Genomic DNA, 21,588 nt, shown 5'->3' on the forward strand with positions numbered 1-21,588 from the left:
GTATACTAATCTCGATCAGCAAAAGTTGACCATCCTATTATATATGTAATAATCTGTGATTGGGTAGCATAATTATTCCATTCAACTCAAGATGAAAGCTCAATCAAGAACAAGACCTGCACTACTACATCAACATAATTGAAAAAAAATGTACTGAAACCATGAAAAAACCAACAGGGCAACATGTATTCAGTTAAACTAAAGTAATTAATTTTTGGGTAAAATGGCTAATTCATAACAAAGCTGCTTAAAAACTTGCAGTTTGGTCATGGAGTTAAAAAAACTTTCAAACACATAACTTTGTTTTAAATAACTTTCAATCGAACGATCGTGCTGGTGGAAACTTACACAAACGTTAAAGTGGCTTTGACTTCTAACGTCTCCGTTAAAAACCCGTGTACCCGACCCGACCCAAGCTTACACCGACCCGACCCAAGCCTAATTACATCTAATATAAATACAAAATAAAACTTAAAACACTTTATTACACTATAGCAGTGGCGATTGAGTTTTTGAGCGGAAAGCGAGCGAGCGAGCGAACTCAACTGAACTCACCGGCGACGATTTCTCAGTTTTGTGCATAATGGAGTAAGTTTCCTCTCAAATTCTCTTCTTGATTCAGTAAACCCTCTTTATTCGTATGTATATTATGTGTCTATAAACCCTAAATTCGTATATATTATGTGTTTATTACTTGTAATTTGATAGTGGGGAATATGGTGCTTTTTGGACACTGCAAACTTGGTTTCCTCTATCAACAATATGCTAGTTTTTTGTGACTGTAACTGAAGTTGGGATGATAATCCCTTTACTATTGTAACTGCAGGGGGGAGGATGATTATTATGTTTGGAATGATGTATTTGCAGTATTGTTCTTCGTCCAGTGATGTTTTTGAAAGAGCTTATTTCCGTTGAGTTTTTAACAGAGTTAACGTCAATTACTGATATGCAAGTTTTTTAATACTTCATTAGTTGACTGTAAGCTTTTTCAACTCCATGACCAAACTGCAAGTTTTTAAGCAGCTTCGTTATGAATTAGCCATTTTACCCATTAATTTTTGGATTAGTTATTTTACATCATCAACAGAAGTAGAGTGCACTCCCGGAGTCCCCTGAGTAGTTAACTATATACAAGAAAGAATGTTGGATTCCGTTGAGCAAAGAAAAGCTATCGGAGTTGCATAATTAAAAACCATGTACAAGAAGAGGAAACGCTTTCCTAAAGCTAGATTGAGAACGGCAATTATTCACAGAAGGTTTGAGGGATCTAATTCAGGACTAGTAGAATGTCTACTATAAATATCATCAAATGGGAGATTAAATTGCCCTTCATCTATGTCGCCAATGTAAATTGAATGGGACCTATTAGAGCTCCTCATCGAGCCAGAGCGGTCTTGGTCTTCCTGTACTATGCTGCTACCAAACATATTATCATCAAAAGTATCTGGGTTGCTGTCGAAAGTTGGAGGTTCCAAGAAGCTAGTCTGCGGGTTGTTATCATAATAAGCATTTGTGTTGCGATGAAAGGTTGGAAGTTCCAGGAAGCTAGTCTGCGCGTTATTATGAAAAGTATCTGTGTTGCGGTAGAAGGCCGGAGGTTCTAAGAAGCTTGTATGTCGGTTGTTGCCTTGTGCATCACTTCTAGCCCACCAATGACTTTTACTACTGGGGTGTTCTGCTGTGTTGACAGAGTCGTCGTGGTGTAGTACACTTCCATGGAAGAGAGGAGCTGCAGTGGAAGCTTCCAAAGGACTTTGTGATCTGTCATTGTCAAAAAATTGCCCCCAGTTTTCCTCATCTGTTGCTTCATTATGTCTAACGTCGGGTGGCATCCAGAAGAATCTTGTGCTTTCAGCAACATTAGATGATCTTGATGGAGAGCCTCTTTCAGCCTCGTTTGCCAGATGGGGTCCAGATGTATAGTACCACTCAAGAATATTTAAATAATTCTTTAGTTCAGAATTAAATAACCACACAGAACCTAACTGATAACCCCTTTCCTGAATATTGTGAAACGCTTCTCTTGTAAAAACATTGTTCAAATCACCATGGACTCGTGTCTCTGGACTCCATTGCTGCATTCTAGGGGGCAAATATGGATGAATTCGTTCCTGGACTCGCAACTTTTGTTCCCTGAAAGCTTTTAGTGTAGAGATAAGTTGCTTTCCTTGACTATTAGGCTCCCATGAAGGATAGCTACTCTGAAAGCTACATGCATATTAAAGAGATTTAATAAAATTAGATATTACATTTTTGCCAGATAAGTGTAAGTGATAGAATTTAGAGGTGTAATATTTTGATATATAAATAGATAGATACTGGCGCCAATAACTTTACCTCAAGAATGATTTCTCCAATTTTCCCTGGGAGCTCCTTTGCACTCGAGCTGAATTGTATGGTGAAGCATACCTGATATTTCCATGGTTTTGAAAGTCAAAGGCACTAAAGCTGCAACATAATGAGATTAGAAGCATTACAAACACATATAGGTAGGTAAAATCTCTAAGAAGGTGGTGAAAAATTCTGAGCCGAGTAGGAAATTGCTTGGAATAAAGCATATGAGAAGTCCTCAAAATTACCTGCATACATGACCAACACCTTCAACATCCACTGTAAAATCATCAATAAACTGCAGAATGTCATCAACTCTCTGCAATGGGAAAACAGCTTTAAAGTTAATATATAAATTCAATGGTGCAACAGACAAATTATATTAGATGTAAAATATTTACCTCCGGTACAATAAATATAAGCAGATAAGGAGTTAAAAAAATGGAAGCCATCTCCTCCAGTAACATCATTCCAGTATACTGCATCAAAAAAAGCTCATTAATGCGAGTCAATACACAATTCTACCTCAACAAGATTAGTCATTAAGGCTCTCTGTCAGGCCTCAGTTAGAGCTTACGAGTTGGGCTAAATTTCACATATGGAAGAACAGAGAGACTTAAAGAACATAGAAGGACAATACAAGGTACGGGAAGAGCTAGAAGACAGGACGGGAGAGGTGCAGCTCAATGATGTGATCTCAGCTATTATGTCATACTTATGTACTTACCTCAGTACACTTACTACTAGATCAGGACAACGACAGAAGCTAAAGCTCACGTAAGCTATTGCTGTTAACATATGCCCCACCACAAATATACTATACTCGCATAAGACATGAATACAAACCCCAGTAATATAACTACCTACGCACCCAACTTTAACAGAAAATGATTGAAAAAAAAATCAGAAGCTTCAAATCCCACAAAATCTACCACTTAAGTTATGCATAAAGTTGTATTCTCTTGCCCATTTATTTTGTGTGAAGACATGTATTCACAGATCAGACCGATGTTCTTAAGGTCAGACATCCAGAACAGTATATGTGTATGTGCAGGCGGGCGAAAGTTATGTGACTGGAAAAACTAATTTTAGTAATTATATGCAAGCACCAAGTTATCAACCAATCAGACTTGATCACTGAAATTTTAAATTTCATAATATATAATTCAATAAATTAAGCAGATATATGGCTTTATATTCCAAAACACCACTTTCAGCATAACTTACCTGAAATAAAGTCTCAAACTCGACCCTGACATCATTGGAATTCTCTTTGCCGCGCCATCTCTTTGGCATATAATGTGTATGCTGGACAACTAAAGACATAGCACCATGTGGGTCAAGGACAAGATGATCATCTGATACTGCAGCCCGGCTTATGGCTGTTATGGTTCCAAACACAGCAGCATACCAGAATAAATTGCGACCAAAAATCTGAAATGACCATTAGAAATACCTTAATATAAGATCTCAAGGTAAATATAGATCTAAAGAAAACAAAATGATCTTGTATAGAATGCATTACATGGCCTTCCAATAGAGACTCTTCCAGAAACGCAATGATGATCAATATAGCAGCAAATCCACCAGAAACAAATGATATAAACTTGGCAATGATCGATAATACAGGAGAAGGAAACTGCTTTAGATATTCAGAAGCATGTACTACACTACCATTTATCCGGTGTTTGAACAAATGGTCAACCTGTAATGAAAATAAAGCAAATTATCGATTCAGATCTACTCAAGATATGCAAAACAATTAAATATATTTATATTTCAAAGCTCAAATAGCAGTGCAGAAATAAGGTTTTCAATCTAGTCAAGATCTGCTTGCGTCGTTCTTGATTTGAACTATTACTTAATATAAAAGTCGATAAGAACCTCCTAAAACCTCATTTTTAGTTGTCAAACAGTTAAAAGAGGATTAAACACATATGGTAGAAAATACTCCTACTACTCTTTTACTCGGCCAAATATGTCCACGCAGGCACTCACTCTCTTTAACACACGCACAGAAAGTAAAAAGCCACATATTTAAGCAGATCCATATATCTATAGTCTTATTGGCAAAAACTAACCTCATTGAATTCCCTTAATATCCACTTTGAAAGATTTGACCATCTTCGAGACGATGCGGTACTGGGATGATTATAGAACTGTTCTGCATGCTTCAGGAAGAGATACACCAGCATGAATATGACAATAAAGGGGGAAAGAACTAGCACTGTGACACCGACTATGAACAGCCTTTTCTTCAATGTTTTAGGATCGGAAATGAAATCCCTCCTAACACAGAAGTTTCTGCAAATAAAATCCATATAGAGAACACGTAAGCGAACACAGCAAATGGGGGAAGGTAATTTATTATGAATGCTGTGAATTGGCTTCATGCGTGATATACGTGTTAAAACACTCACACATAGTCCTACTAGAGTTCTCTATAACAGGGAGAGTATTGTAATAGAATCACTTTGATAGTTATATACAAAATATGTCAGCCCACATGGAAGGGAGAATACAACACACCTGTCAAACATGCTCTGTAATATGCACCACTTTAGGGTCCATTCCAGGATTTTTGTCAATATAATACGTTGTTGCGTACCCATTGGACCAGATTTCACAATTGGACCAGCTCCTGGAACCCACTTGGATACTGGAAAGGAAAGCACTCCTTTGTTGAGCATTCCAATCAAGTAGTTATCCTTCCTCATCAATCGCATTACAATATCATGAGCAGATAGGTCCTTGACTACACATAATTGTCGCGAGTTCTGCAACTGAACAACTTTTTCAAGAACAGACGCCCATTGCATGGTTTGCATCTCATTGTCTGTAATACAGAGACTGCACAAGTAGTAGGAAATCATTATAATGAATCCGTCATTTGGTTTTCCCCACTAAGTAATCAATATGCAACCAAATATAAGGTTGCTAGGAATGACCAACATATATTAGAGAAAATCACCACTGCCCTAAAATATATAAATTGTTTCAAGCTACTAAATACTTTGAAATAACAAAATAAGTGCAAAAGAATCAAAAAAAATCAGTACCTGTTGTAGTAAAATTGACGAATTTTCAGAATTTCCTTCAGTTGTGCAAAAAAACGTAGAAAACAGATTATCCAGTATATGGAGAAGATTCCCAGATACCCAACAATAATAGCTTTAGAAAGCGTAAATGGTATTAATGGATGTTCGTGGAAAGCTTCCTTCACCAGGTCACAAGGTTTTATTCCAGATTCAACTGCGACCATTCCACACTTGGCATTGCGAAGACCATTCCAATCAACGTATAACAAGAAAAAGCAAGAGAAACATATTGTAAAACCCAAACTCAGAAGTTCAACTATCCACTTTATTACTATGCACAGAAGACCTTTCTCACAATAGTAGCTATAAAGCCTCTCAAAGAACAAATCCAGATCAGCTATGGGTTCCACACTCAAACTATCGCCATTAAGAAGCCCCGAAGGACTTTCACTGCCAGAACTGGGTGCTCTATGATAATCGGACAATTCAATTTCGTGACTGTCATCAAGCAAGCTTGTTCTTAATGATGATTCCCCACGCAATTTCCTTCTCAGAATATCAAGTGCATTAGCACCGTTTTGTCTACTTAACATCATTTAAATGAACTAACAGTAGACAAGTACAACCAATCCATTCCCCAAGATGATATGGTTACTGCAAAATGCTGAGAAGCAGAAAAAATGTTAACTTTGAATATCATGAAATAAAAGTCGGCAAGTAAAGAAACATATATAATGAGATTTAGAGAATGAACTCTAAAGAAGCATAGGGTAGCAAAATTACCAAGACTCTAGAACAACATTCATACACATTCAAGTTAAAACTACCCAAAGCAGATAAAGAAATGGAAGCAATGGCATTATATATTATATATCTATAAATGTTTGCTGCAAAGTGCAAAAAACTTCTTGAATTACTTAGGGATTTCAATTTCAAATTGCAAATTGCAGCTTAATTCTTTCTCACTGCCGCATTTTGCAACCACAACTAATTCAGTGTACAAGAAAAGTAGTATTAATACTTTACCACTCTTCTATGAAGAAGTCTCATGTAAGTTACGATTGCTATTTGTATTTATTTGAGGGGTCATGCAGCATACACATATTTATCCAAAATAAATAGACTCCTGAATAGTTCTTAAGGGCTGAGAGAATAGTGAACCGCCACTAAGGGTAAACAAACCATATTTAACTTTTAAGCACGACAACAGGGAAATTTTCAGAATCAATTAATTGCAAGAAGAACAAGGTACTAATTGAGCTACAAAAACCTATAAAAAAGAACCCTTTACCAGAATAAAGAATGAAGTAAGCCTTATTCCACAGTCAGTGTACTAATTATAGGCAAAGATTGCATCTTTATGCAATCACAAACATAAGCAGCTGTATAAATCAATAATTTTCAATTTTTTTTAAAAAAAAACTTTGTAATATTTGCAAGGATGAGTCTATTCATCCAAAGACATATCCATACACTAATACACAAACAAACAAACACCATACAAGGATTCCACATTATTTTCTCTGCTTAAAAATCAAAACTTTAACAATATCTTAAAAACCCACGTACATCTAACACATATAAACACATGTATGTACACAAAATCAAGGCTATAAATAGCAAACTCACCAGAAACCCATTGGAGGCCAGACAGACTAAAACCCAGCAGAAGAAAGACCAAATTTAGCACCTTTTTCAACAACCCAGATCAAAAAATCACTATAAGATGATAATCTAGTAATTCTTGTGTTGTTTGGTAAATAGATGGAATTTTTTGATTAAAAAATAACAAGAAAGAAGGGTTTTTGGGTATTTGATTGCGTGGGAGAAATTGATTATATATGCGTGTATCTATTGTGATTATAAAAATCTTGTAGGTGTTTATGTATTGAGGAGCTACTAGTTTGGAGTATTTAAAAGGAAGAGAAAGATGTGAAGATGGGAATCTACGAGTTCTTCTCTGAATAGGTGTGTTTGTGTATATGAAAAGAGTACTTCTGGGTTGAGCACATATTTTTGATTATTTTAAAATATTTTATTTTTGCTTTTTAAAAATTAATATAATTTAATTAAATTTTAATTCATTAATATATAATTGCTCGGGACAAAAATTATGTCATCCACCAAACTAAATAAATAAAATTAAATATAAATAATAAATTTTAAACTATAGATAGGTTTCGGCGTTTCGTACGAGTTTAGGATTAGTATTATTAATTCTGTCAAGATTTATCAAGTATTATTTTAATTATTGCAAATATTGGTACATGTCAATTTTCAATAATACTATATAATTATATATTTTAAATTATTATTATATAAAATTAAAATTAAATATTTTATCGATGTGGATAGAACTTTAGACAATTATATATAATTTTTTAAATATTATATGTGATAGTTAAAATTTTTTAAGATTTAAGACAAATAGTTAGAGGGTTAGTCAAGATTACAAATTATATGCCCCGCTATGAGAAATTTATAAGTAATAGATGGAGAATAAGAAAAGTGAATAAATAATGTGTTTATTAAATATTTAATGCATAAAATCGCAGACTTGCATGGAGTATAATGGAAGAAAATTGTAAGTAAAGTGGATTTTCATTTATAAATTTTTTAATTTTTTAATTTTGAAATATAAAAATTTGGAATTGACATTTCAAAAATAAAAATATAAAAAAATTGTGAAGTAAAATATTGTTGTGCCATAAAATCTCCCTGGACTTATTTTATAGCCCATCATATTATTTGGGCTTCGCTTGGGCTTATTGGAATCATTTGGTTAAGAATAATGGGCTTCGCCATGGCTGGGTGGATCGTTGAAGATGTACAAGAAGGTGTATGGACTTGCATTGGAGGCACATTGAAGGCTGCCATCATAATGGGGTTGCACCTGAAGGCGCTTTAGGGGTTACCGCTGCTAGGGGTTACCGCTAAGTGCATCCTGGCTTGCAGTTATGGAGCTGCAGCTAGGGGATGCCGCTGGCAGGACTTCCGCCGCCTGGGCAGAATGGCAGGCAGACTCCAAGCAGGACTCTTCTTCCTTGTTTCTAGGAGGACGAATTGGAGACATATTGGGAGTGTATCAGCTATTATTTATCTACGAATTAAGGGATAAATACATCTATTATGAAGATAATTATAATCGGAGGAGATAATTCACATATATTCGGATATCTATTGAAGATGAAGGCTTCAAGTGACCTACTTGGAGTGGGATACCTCTGGATAACTACTGAAAGAAGGCTGTTTTATCTCAAACTAGAGGGGATAAGAGCTTATCTCTTCAGAGTCCTAAATCAAGAACTACATGGGCTTGATCCCTATAAATATAGGGTATGTAGGCACCTTGCAAAGGGACGAGAATCATTTTCACGAGTTCTACACTCTAAAGAGAGGCACGTGTAACCTTTGTGACAGATATTCCCGGGCAATTGCAGGACGGAATTCCATAATTCCGGCCTCGTTGTTTGGTTCTTTGCAAGCTCAGCCCTTAAACACACTTGTTTCTCATTTGTTTTGTTAGTTTATGTCAACGGTAGCCCCTAAGAGCTAGCCGTGATTTTCGTAGTTGCAATAGATATCCCTATAATTGTGCTATACGGTTCTGGGGGTGTTGTATCAATTCCTCTCACAACACTTTTTGGCGCTAGAAGGAGGGCATTACTGATCTTAGAGAGGAGAGATGTCAGAAATTCCCGAAAACACTGAAAACCCCAAGACGCCGGAAGGCGCTACGCAGGATGAAAGTGATGTTCCAAGCGGAGAACTAACCCGCGAGGAGATGAAGGCAAAAATGAAGAGAATGAGTAGGAGGATTGCCTCCTTGAAAAGAAAGTCAGCAAGGTCGAAAAAGGCTAGCAAGGTGACTCCCACCAAGCTAGATTTTGAGGTAGAAGGCGGCAGGAAGGAAGGTGGCAACCCTGAAAAAGAAGCTAACCCCGAAATGGATGATATAGAGCACTCACAGGCTGCTAGTGTGTTCGACCGCCTTGGGAGGAAACTGACCGAGCAAGACTTGCGGCACAGGCTTGGCAACAAGGCCCCTAACGGGGATGGACCTGAAGGCTCGCAACATAGGGCTCCTCCCAGTCAGCGACATGAGAAGCCCGGGTCTGAAGCTCGGTCGAAGGATAAAAACCAAAGGCCGTCAAAGGTTATCTCCATTCATGACGATGAAGAAAGCTCAGGGTCGCACAATGATAATGAAGTGAGCAAGAAGAAAGACCAGCCCCTGGATGATGACTATGAGGTGGCACTTGATGATGGGGATAATAAATGCAAGATGGAAGAACTGCTGGAAGCCCTAAAGAAGGTGAAAGCCGACAAGAAGTCGAAAGCCGAGCTTACCGTAAAGTCACCCTTTACTAAGAAGGTTAGGGAGTCACCCCTACCTCGCATCTACAGGGGGGTTGGCGACCTGCGATTTAACGGAACCACGGATCCCGTGGAGTATCTTAGCCGGTTTGACACTGAGATGGAGGTCTACCAGATTCCGGACCTCACAAAATGTCGCTTGTTGGCTGCAACCCTCAGGGATGACGCTCATCACTGGTTCAAGAGGCTTCCCGCTGATTCCATCAGCTCTTGGAGGAAAATGTGCGAACTGTTTGTGGGACAATTCAGGGCTTCCGTCACATACGCCCCACCTGCCAACACTCTGGCCAATATTAAGCAAAAGGAACATGAGACATTGAGGGAGTATTTTAAGCGCTTCAACGCAGAGGTACCCCGGGTTAGGCCAACTTCGAAGGAAACCCTGAAGAACTTCTTGATAGCGGGGGTAAGGCCTGGAACAGACTTTTGGAAGGAGTTGCAAGGGCGGGAACCTGAGACCCTAGCTGACTTCTTTGCTAGGGCTGAACCCCATAAGGTGATAGAGGAATCCCTGGCCAAGTTGAAGAAGGAGTCAAAGTCTGAAAGCCGTAGCAGCTGGAAAAACAAGAGGGATAGGTCTTACAGCCCAGATAGGAGGAACACCTACAAGAGGAATCCCTACGCAAGGCCTGCTGGTGAAAAGCCCTCGAGTCGGGATGGCAAAACCTCGCCCATTACAGTGAACACAACCAGCACGCAGGGCTTCGACAAGTCAAGGTTGACAGTGAGGAAGACAAGAGAAGCGAGGTACCACGAATACACGCCACTAACGGCCTCTATAGATCACATTTTTGAGGTCGGAGACAAGGCGAGACTCTTCCGGAAGCCCTTTCGAAGTGGACCCCCTGGAAAGAAAGATCAGGGAAAATATTGTGCTTTCCACGATTTGAACGGACATGACACGGCGGAATGTATTCATCTTAAGGACCACATAGAGGATCTTATCAGAACAGGATATCTGACGGAGTTTGTAGCCCAAGAGGCTAAGAAATATAAGGAAAAGAAAGCTGAAAGGGCAAATAACCAGGAAGCCAACCGTAACACCCGTGCTGGTAGTGTACGAATGATCATCGGAGGGCCCTTTGTGGGAGGCCAGGGACGCAGTGCTATGAAGAGATATGTACGGGAAGCCCGAGGGCCGCCCTTAACCAATGTGTGCCATCTGTCTGAAAGGCCTCCCAAAATGTTCAAAGGGGAGACTATGGACATTACCTTCACTGAGGGGGATGCACGCGCGGTACACCATCCTCATAGCGATGCCCTGGTGGTAACAGCCGTGATCGGAAATGTCAATGTACACAGGCTCCTCGTCGATAACGGAAGCTCTGTCAATATCTTGGCCTACAATGCGTATCAAAGAATGAAAATGGCGGATAAGGATATGATGGCTTGCTATAATGAGTTGTATGGTTTCACGGGGAATGCTGTCCAGATTGTTGGAAGGGTAAGACTCCCGATCACCCTTGGAGTGGAACCCCGAGCTGTCACTCAGGTTGCAGAGTTCATGGTAGTGAACGAAGACATCTCCTATAACGGGATCCTGGGCAGACCTATTTTAAGGGACATGCGGATTGTAACCTCAATATACCACCTATCCATGAAGTTCCCAACCCCCAATGGGGTAGGATGTGTACGAGGATGTCAGGCTGACTCCCGGGAATGTTATAGCAAGGCCTTGAGGTCCGCAGTAAAAGCCTGTAAAGAAGCCCAGCAAATGGATGAAGACATCCCGGAGAGCTGTTACAAGCAAGTGGATATAGAAGAGGAACCTGAGACCAAGGCTCAGGGAAGGGTTTTAATAAAGTTTGTGAAAGCAACCTGCAACATGGTGATTATCGTGCAACATCCGGGGGAAGATCCTTATCTAGAAGCCTCGCATGCCGTGCATGAAGGGCTTGCACCCGCAGATACACTCCCAATGAAAAATATTGATACAGCTGAAACCCTGGTAGAAGGGATTGTGGAAGATGTTACTGACAGTGACTTTGAAGGGGATGGTCAAAAACTGCCCCGAAATGAAGAGCAAGAAAAGGAGTGCGAGGCACCTTGTGACTTCAATAGTGCTATGGTAACCTATCAACTCGGAAACCGAACACGGCTTCCCATTCATGAAATCCTGGGTACGCAACCCCATGAGGGTGGCAACAAAGAGGTTACCGTTGAGATCGACCTCGACCCAAGGATGCCGGAAACCCAGGTGAAGACTGGAGCGGCTGGGGATACCCTGTCCATCTTGGTGGATGAGTCCGACCCCACTAAAGAACTAAAAATTGGGGAACAGTTGGGGCCGGACCTAAGGGAAACCCTGACCGCATTCTTAAAGAATAATCTGGACGTCTTCGCTTGGAACCATTCGGATATGATCGGGATTCATCCAGAAGTCATGTGCCACCACCTCAATATTGACCCAGACAGGAAGGGAGTCAGACAGAAGAGAAGACCAATTAGTGGGGAAAGGGCTACCGCTCTTCAAGAAGAGGTAGACCGACTATTGAAGGCAGGCCTAGTGAAAGAAGCTTTTTACCCTACGTGGCTAGCAAACCCAGTGTTGGTGAAAAAACCTAACGGAAAGTGGAGAACTTGCATAGACTTTACTGATCTGAACAAGGCTTGCCCTAAGGACAGCTTCCCGCTCCCTCGAATTGACCAATTGGTGGATTCCACTGCGGGGCATGCACTGTTAAGCTTCATGGACGCCTACTCGGGCTACAATCAGATCCCCATGTTCGAGCCAGATCAGGAACACACCTCCTTCATCACCGACAGGGGGCTTTATTGCTATATAGGCATGCCGTTTGGGTTACTAAATGCTGGGGCTACATATCAGAGGCTGGTCAATAAGATGTTTAAAGATCAGATTGGAAGAACTATGGAAGTGTATGTAGATGACATGTTAGTAAAATCAAAGGAAGCTTACGATCATGTTACACACTTATCAGAGATGTTCGACATACTGAGGGATTACAGGATGAAGTTGAATCCCCAAAAATGCGTATTCGGGGTTGAATCCGGCAAGTTCTTGGGCTTCATTGTCAATCACAGGGGAATCGAAGCTAACCCTGCGAAGATCAAGGCCTTAATTGAAATGAGGTCGCCTAGGAATATAAAGGAGGTGCAATGCCTTACAGGCCGGGTTGCCGCCCTAAACCGGTTCATCTCAAAATCCTCAGACAAATGTAGAGAATTTTTTGCAGCCATAAAAAAGGGGCAAAAATTTGAATGGACAACAGAATGTGAGGCTGCTTTCCTGAAGCTGAAGGAGCAACTTGGAAGCCCGCCACTGTTGGCCAAACCAACGGAGGGTGAAGCCTTGATCCTTTACCTAGGGGTTTCCGAGTTCTCAATTAGCGCCGTCCTGATCAAGGAGGAAGAGCAAGCCCAACAGCCAGTATACTATGTGAGCAAGAGATTACTTGATGCTGAAACCCGCTACTCAAACATGGAAAAGTTAGCCTATGCACTAATTTTGGCTTCCCGCAAATTAAGGCCTTACTTTCAGGCTCACAAGATTGAAGTACGAACATCCTTCCCTCTCAGACAGGTCTTGCACAAGCCAGAAGCCTCGGGAAGAATCATGAAGTGGGCAGTCGAGTTGGGCCAGTTTGACATAGAGTACAAGCCTAGAACCGCAATAAAGGGGCAAGCACTAGCTGACTTCATCTTGGAATTTCCACCCACTTTTGAAGTCGAAGGGACAGAATGCATAGCTGAATCCCAGTCTCCAGTAGCCATACCTGAGAATTGTTCCCCTTGGTGGAACCTGTACGTCGATGGGGCTGTAAATGGAAATGGGGCCGGGGCTGACATTGTCTTAGCCAGTCCGGAAGGCCATAAGCTGCAAAGCTCCATTCATTTCGACTTCAATGCCACTAACAACGACGCGGAGTATGAAGCCCTAATAGCTGGCCTGAAGCTGGCCTTGGAAATGAGAGTGGAAAACATGAATGTTTACAGTGATTCTATGCTGGTAGTCTGGCACATCCGAGGAGGCTTTCAAGCTAGGGGTCCCCGCACCGATCTCTATATGCGGTATGCCCAGGAACTAATTGGAAAGTTCAGGAAAATCAAGCTAGAGCAAATACCAAGGTCTGAGAATGCGGATGCCGATGCCTTAGCCAAATTAGGCTCTCAGAGGGATGCACACATGCTCGGGGTGATCCCCCTCGAGATCCAGTATCAGCCTAGCATCCCCAAAATTGAAGTCATGGATGTTGAAGCTGATGAGACTAACCTCTGGACAACCCCAATCCATGAATACATAGCCAACGGAACCCTGCCTACAGACAAGGATGAGGCCAGGAAATTGAGGTACAAGGCAGCCCAGTATGTAATTTATGATGGAATCCTTTACAAAAGGGGATTCAACCGGCCCCTCCTCAGGTGTGTTGCAGGGGTAAGATGTGAATACATTATGCGCGAGGTGCATGAAGGAATCTGTGGGAATCACTCGGGGGGTGCCTCCCTCGCTCACAAAATCCTCCGTCAAGGCTACTACTGGCCTACCCTCCACAAGGATGCTCATGCCTTCGCCAGGGCCTGTGACAGTTGCCAAAGGTTCTCTAATACAAACAAGAGCCCCGCGGTACCCCTGAAGACCCTGACAAGCCCCTGGCCGTTTGCTGTTTGGGGTATAGATCTGATTGGTGAATTACCAAAAGGGAAAGGAGGGGTGAAATATGCAGTCGTGGCTGTAGATTACTTTACTAAATGGGCTGAAGCTGAACCCCTAGCTTCCATCACTGCAAGGAAGTTGGTAGACTTCGTTTGTCGCGCGATCGTCTGTCGATACGGGGTTCCCTACAAGCTCATATCAGACAATGGGAAACAGTTTGACAGCAATGAAATGATGGAATTCTGTGAAAACCTAGGCATAAAGAAAGGCTTCTCCGCGGTGTGCCACCCTCAGAGCAACGGTCAAACGGAGGCCGTAAACAAAATTATTAAGCACACCCTGAAAGCCAAACTCGAAGAGAAAAAGGGATGCTGGCCAGAAGAACTTCCCATGGTGTTGTGGTCTTACAATACCACTCCAAGGTCTACCACCGGTGAAACCCCGTTCACCCTAACATACGGGTGTGAAGCCATGGTTCCCGTAGAAGTTGGAGCAGGATCTTTTCGAAGGGATAACTACGACCCTGAGAATAATGAAGTCAACCACAGGCTCTATTTAGATCTGATTGAAGAAGTACGAGATACGGCTCAGTTGAAACTTGCTGCATATCAACAGAGGACCCGTAAATATTTTGATAAGAAAGTAAGGGCTCGACCCCTCAAAACGGGAGACCTAGTTCTCAGAAAAATGATGCCTAACATGAGGATTCCCGCTCATGGAGCCTTCGGTGCGAAGTGGGAAGGCCCATATATCATCAAAACAGTGCTTTGGGAAGGTACCTATCACCTCACAGACATGGATGGAAGACTCATACCACGGGCATGGAATGCCCAACACTTAAAGAGGTATTACCAGTAGCTTCACCCGGGTAGTATTTCTGTAGGCTTCGGCTTAAGGGTCAGGAAATAAAGGCAATTTATTAGTTGTAATTGCTATGCTTTTAGGAGAATTATCAGGCTACTATTTGCTTTACTTGCTAGGACGCTCGGGGGGTAGTGTCGTCGCACCCCCCAATATTATGCTATGTCAATTTTTACCATGCGATTCAATAAAATTTCGCAGCTTTCCGTTATGAAAATGTTGTGTATGCTTGCTTACCATGATTGTTGATTGAATACTTCATGTATGCTTTAAAAATTATTTAAGGCTTCGATTGCATCTAGTTCTCCACCATAATTAAAATTATGCTAAAGAACTCGGGGGGTAGTAGGCGTATCATTAACATTATTCATTTGGCTCAAAATTATAATAAATTTGGGAATCTAAGAACACTAAAACTTGTGAACACAATTTGATAACTTGGCTGCACCGGTGGGAAAGAAGGCTTTTCAAGCTTTCAGGGTTTCAAGCCTATCAAGGCTTTCAAGGCTAAAGCTTTTCAAGCTTTCAAGGTTTCAAGCCTATCAAGGCTTTCAAGGCTAAAGCTTTTCAAGCTTTCAAGGTTTCAGGCCTATCAAGGCTTTCAAGGCCAAAGCTTTTCAAGCTTTCAAGGTTTCAAGCCTATCAAGGCTTTCAAGGCCAAAGCTTTTCAAGCTTTCAAGGTTTCAAGCCTATCAAGGCTTTCAAGGCTAAAGCTTTTCAAGCTTTCAAGGTTTCAAGCCTATCAAGGCTTTCAAGGCTAAAGCTTTTCAAGCTTTCAAGGTTTCAAGCCTATCAAGGCTTTCAAGGCCAAAGCTTTTCAAGCTTTCAAGGTTTCAAGCCTATGCTTTTCAAGCTTTCAAGGTTTCAAGCCTATCAAGGCTTTCAAGGCCAAAGCTTTTCAAGCTTTCAAGGTTTCAAGCCTATCAAGGCTTTCAAGGCCAAAGCTTTTCAAGCTTTCAAGGTTTCAAGCCTATCAAGGCTTTCAAGGCCAAAGCTTTTCAAGCTTTCAAGGTTTCAAGCCTATCAAGGCTTTCAAGGCTAAAGCTTTTCAAGCTTTCAAGGTTTCAAGCCTATCAAGGCTTTCAAGGCTAAAGCTTTTAAAGCTTTCAAGGTTTCAAGCCTATCAAGGCTTTCAAGGCTAAAGCTTTTCAAGCTTTCAAGGTTTCAAGCCTATCAAGGCTTTCAAGGCTAAAGCTTTTCAAGCTTTCAAGGTTTCAAGCCTATCAAGGCTTTCAAGGCTAAAGCTTTTCAAGCTTTCAAGGTTTCAAGCCTATCAAGGCTTTCAAGGCTAAAGCTTTTCAAGCTTTCATGGTCTTGGGCTTACGGTAGCCCTTCAAGGTATAAAGCCCGTCGAGGCTTTCAAGGCCGAAGGCTTATCGAGGCTTTCGAGTTTAAAGCCTATCCAGGCTCACAAGACTAACTCGGTGGGATTACTAGAAAGCTCACTTCGTGGAATTATCTCAGAACTCATACTTGGAGACTACTCTAAAGGCTTACACCTAGGGGTCATTTTAGGGCTTACGTCCAATGGTGTCCCTAGATTCTCACACATGTGAGATCAGATTCAACTGTGCTTAAATGGATTATTACAAGGAAAGACTAAGTGCTTTTACATACGCTATTGGGGAGTTAACACAAACGTATACATCAACATACATTCACAAAGAAGGAAACGACCTTGACGAACAAGGTCCCAAGGGTCATAACCCCCCAGAAAGCAAACAATGCTTACAAGGGCTATCCCCTATATTCGTTCTTTCTACCTGCATGGAAGAGTTAGGCGACCAACACAATAATATCCAAGGGAATACAAAAGATTTATACAAAGCAAATGAAGGAGCAAAAGCAGCTATTATAAAGAGAATAATAAAATTCAAAGGAAAATTCCTCCCCGCACCAACAGGGGGAGGTCCCTTGAAACAACAAAATGTCTTGCGGGGCATTCCGAGGTGCCCGCACCCTCATCCAAAAATACCAAATTCGTGACGACAAGCGCCACGCACAAGTTCAGGATTAACAAAAAAAAAATAAAAGTTTGATTAACAAAGAGGAGGGAAGATCAGGAAGCAGGAGAGGAGGAGCCCTTCTCGTCGGCAGGGAGGATGTCTTGCGGAGCCTGAGTGGTCGCTAGGGTTGTAGCTGGAACCCCTTCCGGGGGCGTCACCTCAGTTCCCGCAGAGATCAGCTCCACGGGCTTCGGCTCGTCTTCAGCCACACCCCTCTTTTCAATACCATCCCCGGAGAAACCTTGGGAAGTCGTTGGAACCTTCTCCTGGCCAGAAGCATCTTCGGCCTTCGCCTCCTCCAGGGCTACCGCAGCATCAGGCCCCAACTTGGCCCAGTCGTTGTCGGGGAAGAAGCGGTAGGCCGATTTCACGCAGTCCTTGACCCCTGCGGCAACTCCGGCCTCAAAAACGGCGGCCTCCCGCTCCTTCCTCGTCGCCTTTGCAGCAACGGCGGCCTCCTGCAGCTCCTTCACCTGGCCCTCCAACCTCTTCACCATCTTCCCCAGGCCGTCTGTCTCCTCCTCCAAGGAACGCCTCACGGCGTCCTCCTTCCTCCTCTCCTCGCGGACTTTGGCTTCAGCCTCCTTCAGCTCCTGGTTGGCCTTCCGCACAAGATCTCTGTCTTTGACAGCGGAAGCCAGGTCCGCCTTAGCCTGCTTCAAATCCGCCCTCATCTTCTCATTGACCCGGGCTGTGTCAGCGACGTGCTCCCCCATCTTCAGATCGAGGAACAGGCTCTTAGCGTTGGCCACCACCTTGTCACGGGTGGCCTCGGCTATTGAAAGCCTGTCCCACTCCCGAACGGTAGCCTCGGGGACCTGGTCGGAGAGCATTCGCTGAAAGAGCTGAGTCTTTTGAGAAGAGGAGGAAGCGGGAGAGCTGCGGGCCAGGGTTAACCTGGGCTTCTTACTTGTACGGCCTTCAGCAGAAGACCCCGCCTCAGCAGTCTTGGAGGGGTCCCGCTTGCGACCCCCGGAGGAGGCCTTCTTCTGCTCTAAAGAGGGAGAAGGAAGCTGGGGGAGAGGCTTGGCAGAGAGGGGAGCCTGAGAATCGGAGGCTTCCCCGAACAGATCCTCATATTTAGTGGAGCGCTTGATGAATTTGGGAATGTTGGCCGCCATATCTGCGGAAAGAAACAAAGAGAAACAATTAGATAATATGCAAACATATACGGAAATATGGGGAGATGCAAGCCTAGCAGATGGCATGAAAATCATAAATCATGCAGGAAGGAAATTTATAAAGCGAATACCATATAAGGAAAATAAGTTCAAAGGTGCAAGCTAAGAGGAAACCTGGGCTTCCCGTCGCCTCCACATCTGCACCCCCCTCGTCAACGGGGGATGCATCTACCACCATAGTGGAAAAACCGAGCCTCTCCAGATTCTCTGGAGTAAGCAGGCTGGAGCCATCACCTAGCCCGGTGGATAGCCCCAACACATGCTTGGCCCTCTCAAGGGACTCTCCCGCCAGAGGAGTCTGCACTGGCATGTCTACAACAAATACAAGCATAAGGAAACTAAACGGGAACCCTAAAGGGCTAAACTAGACAATGGATTAAGGAAAAGCTGGCTTACTGGGGGAGAGATTGAAGTCCTTCCTGTAGACTGGGCAGTCATAGCAGTAAAGGAAGAGCTTCTGCCAGTCCGACATCGACTGGCGGTTACCCTTGATGCCCTTCTTGTGGTGGGTGTTCCAGGCAGTGAGGTAGAAGAACCCTGGGGTCCTGCCGGTAAGTTTCAGCTGGAAGAACCAGCCCAACTCCAAGGCAGACATCCTCACCCCATGGTGGATGTCATAGAGGATGTAGAGGCAGACCGCCATGCGGTAGGAGTTGGGGGTGAGCTGCATGGGGGAGACCTCATAGAAGTCCAAGACCTCCAGGATGAAAGGATGGAGGGGGAGAGACAAACCCAACCTGAAGAACTGGGCGGAAAGCACGGCTTTGGGGTAGCCAGTGCCTGGCTTGAGGGTGTCAAAGCGGTGACACCTCTCTCCTGGCTTCGGGATCCCCAAGGTGCAGCCAGGGTTGCAGGACTCCAATAGGGACTGTAGCCGGACAGGAGTCATGATGGAGTCCATATGCTCGCAGGCCAGGACTACAGCTGGAGGCTCGATCACCTCCACGGAAGCCTCAGCCTCCTGCTCAGCCTCCTCGGGGCTCCCCTCGAGGGCTTCAGCAGCGGGGTCCAGCGGGAGGCCCGAGGTCCCATCCTCCTTACTGGACTCAGAGGTGGTCCAGTTGAGCTCCTTCACCACCAAATTGCGCCTGGAGCGGGTTCTGGAGCTAACCCCTAAGCTGGGTCTGGCAGGTTGGAGGTCCTGGCTAAAGGAGGATCCCGTGTCGACCGCAACAACGGGAGCCTTGCTGGTGGCAGACTGAGAAGAGTGTGAGGACATGGATCCTTGAGACATCTACAATAGGAAAGGATGGGTTAACGAAAGGACACAGCAAGACGAGGAGAGGTCGAGAGAAAGAAAGACAAAAAGGGGAGAAGGAGAAGGGGTTTGCGGAAGACTGGGCTGCAAGGGTGGAGCCCTACGGGTGTGAAGGAGGAATGAAAAGGCTTCAGTAAGAGCCCTGAAGTGTAAGAGGACTACATCCCTCACAGGAAGTAGCACAGGCCACGGAGGACGGTTCATCTTCTTCGGGAAGCCCAACAAGGGACCCGGAGCGGGAAGCCTAATCCTAACCCTAATTTCAACCACAACAATCAACGCCCAATCACAATCCTAAGATACCAGCTAAACAAGTATAGCAAGCAAATCACACAAACAATACATTCACAGCAGATCAAGGGCACAAAAAGAGGGGTTCGATTGTGAAAGAGGGGTTCCCCCCTGGAGGCGATTGGGAACCTAGGGTTTATAATCTAGGGTTACGATCATGGCCTCAAAGCAATGCGACAACACCAAGGGCGATAACCCAGTTGGGAAACAATCAGGGCCTAATTGAGGTCAATTAAAACCAGTGGTGTGTGTATATTTAAAGGATGAGTGTACATGTTCAACTATAACTGGCATGCAGAGCAAATTAGCAGTTCAATCGGGCATAATAACATCAAGCAAGGCAAATGTGGATGTGTGCACGCATACCGAGGTGAACAATCAAGAGAAAAAGAGGCAGACAGGCATGGGTCATACAAGCATTTAGCCACAAACATGGATGAATATAACGAAAAGGAAAGCCGGAGGTCAAGAAACATACCTTTGGTTGGAAGTTGGAGAAAAGCCGAAGGGTCGCCGGAAGGAGTAAACTAGCGTCTGGAGTGCTTCGAGTGTGAGAGAAGTGTAAGAGGAAAGATGTGAGAGTTAAAAGTAAAAAGTAAAACAAGGCTTCAGAGGCATGAATTTATAGTAGTGGTAAGTGGGAGACACACGCGCCAGGTGGCACGATTGGATTGGAAAGGCGTGAAGATAGCCTTGATGATGCACGGCTTCCCGAGGAGAAGCTAGGCAGGTGAAGAGGGAGAGTTTAGCTGGAACTCTATAACTAGCCACATTATTAGGAGTTCAGTTGGGTTTTAAATTAATTTGAATTCAAATTAAACCCCTAGATAATTGGGATCAGCCTTATCATAAGCTGACATGACACACGCGGGAAACTGGAAAGATGGAGCTGAAAATTGTGGAAGCTTGGACGTATTTTTGGAAAATAATTTTTATAATTTCGGGATAAATATTCAAGGCCTGTGATGGTTGTACCGAATTAATATAATTGGTTTTATAATTATGTGTGGGAATTACGTCTGAGTTATTTCTTGTTTCTTACACTGGGCTACGCCCACGTAAGCTTAGAAATAATGTACGACTAATTTCTGACATAATTTAAGGGCTTGCAGCTGGATGATTGAGGGTTACCGTTCTTAGGTTCCTCTCGTATTTAATACTTCAAGGAACCGGGGGGTAGTTGTTGTGCCATAAAATCTCCCTGGACTTATTTTATAGCCCATCATATTATTTGGGCTTCGCTTGGGCTTATTGGAATCATTTGGTTAAGAATAATGGGCTTCGCCATGGCTGGGTGGATCGTTGAAGATGTACAAGAAGGTGTATGGACTTGCATTGGAGGCACATTGAAGGCTGCCATCATAATGGGGTTGCACCTGAAGGCGCTTTAGGGGTTACCGCTGCTAGGGGTTACCGCTAAGTGCATCCTGGCTTGCAGTTATGGAGCTGCAGCTAGGGGATGCCGCTGGCAGGACTTCCGCCGCCTGGGCAGAATGGCAGGCAGACTCCAAGCAGGACTCTTCTTCCTTGTTTCTAGGAGGACGAATTGGAGACATATTGGGAGTGTATCAGCTATTATTTATCTACGAATTAAGGGATAAATACATCTATTATGAAGATAATTATAATCGGA

General features: G+C 43.2%; 1 protein-coding gene across 1 annotated transcript; it reads right to left on the minus strand.

The window, feature by feature from the left end:
• Positions 1 to 1,153: 1,153 nt before the first annotated feature.
• LOC108205238 (autophagy-related protein 9) lies at positions 1,154 to 7,353 on the minus strand. The gene is made up of 10 exons (XM_017375114.2): positions 6,999 to 7,353; positions 5,391 to 6,033; positions 4,861 to 5,181; positions 4,413 to 4,635; positions 3,857 to 4,036; positions 3,559 to 3,765; positions 2,733 to 2,810; positions 2,580 to 2,650; positions 2,338 to 2,448; positions 1,154 to 2,208 (listed from the first exon to the last, which is right to left on the minus strand). Exons 2-10 carry the CDS (start codon positions 5,963 to 5,965, stop codon positions 1,248 to 1,250), a joined length of 2,727 nt encoding a protein of 908 aa, XP_017230603.1. The 5' UTR covers positions 5,966 to 6,033; positions 6,999 to 7,353; the 3' UTR covers positions 1,154 to 1,247.
• Between the last annotated feature and the right edge of the window lie 14,235 nt (positions 7,354 to 21,588).

Source organism: Daucus carota, chromosome 1 (assembly GCF_001625215.2).
Source record: "Daucus carota subsp. sativus chromosome 1, DH1 v3.0, whole genome shotgun sequence".
NCBI lineage: Eukaryota > Viridiplantae > Streptophyta > Magnoliopsida > Apiales > Apiaceae > Daucus > Daucus carota.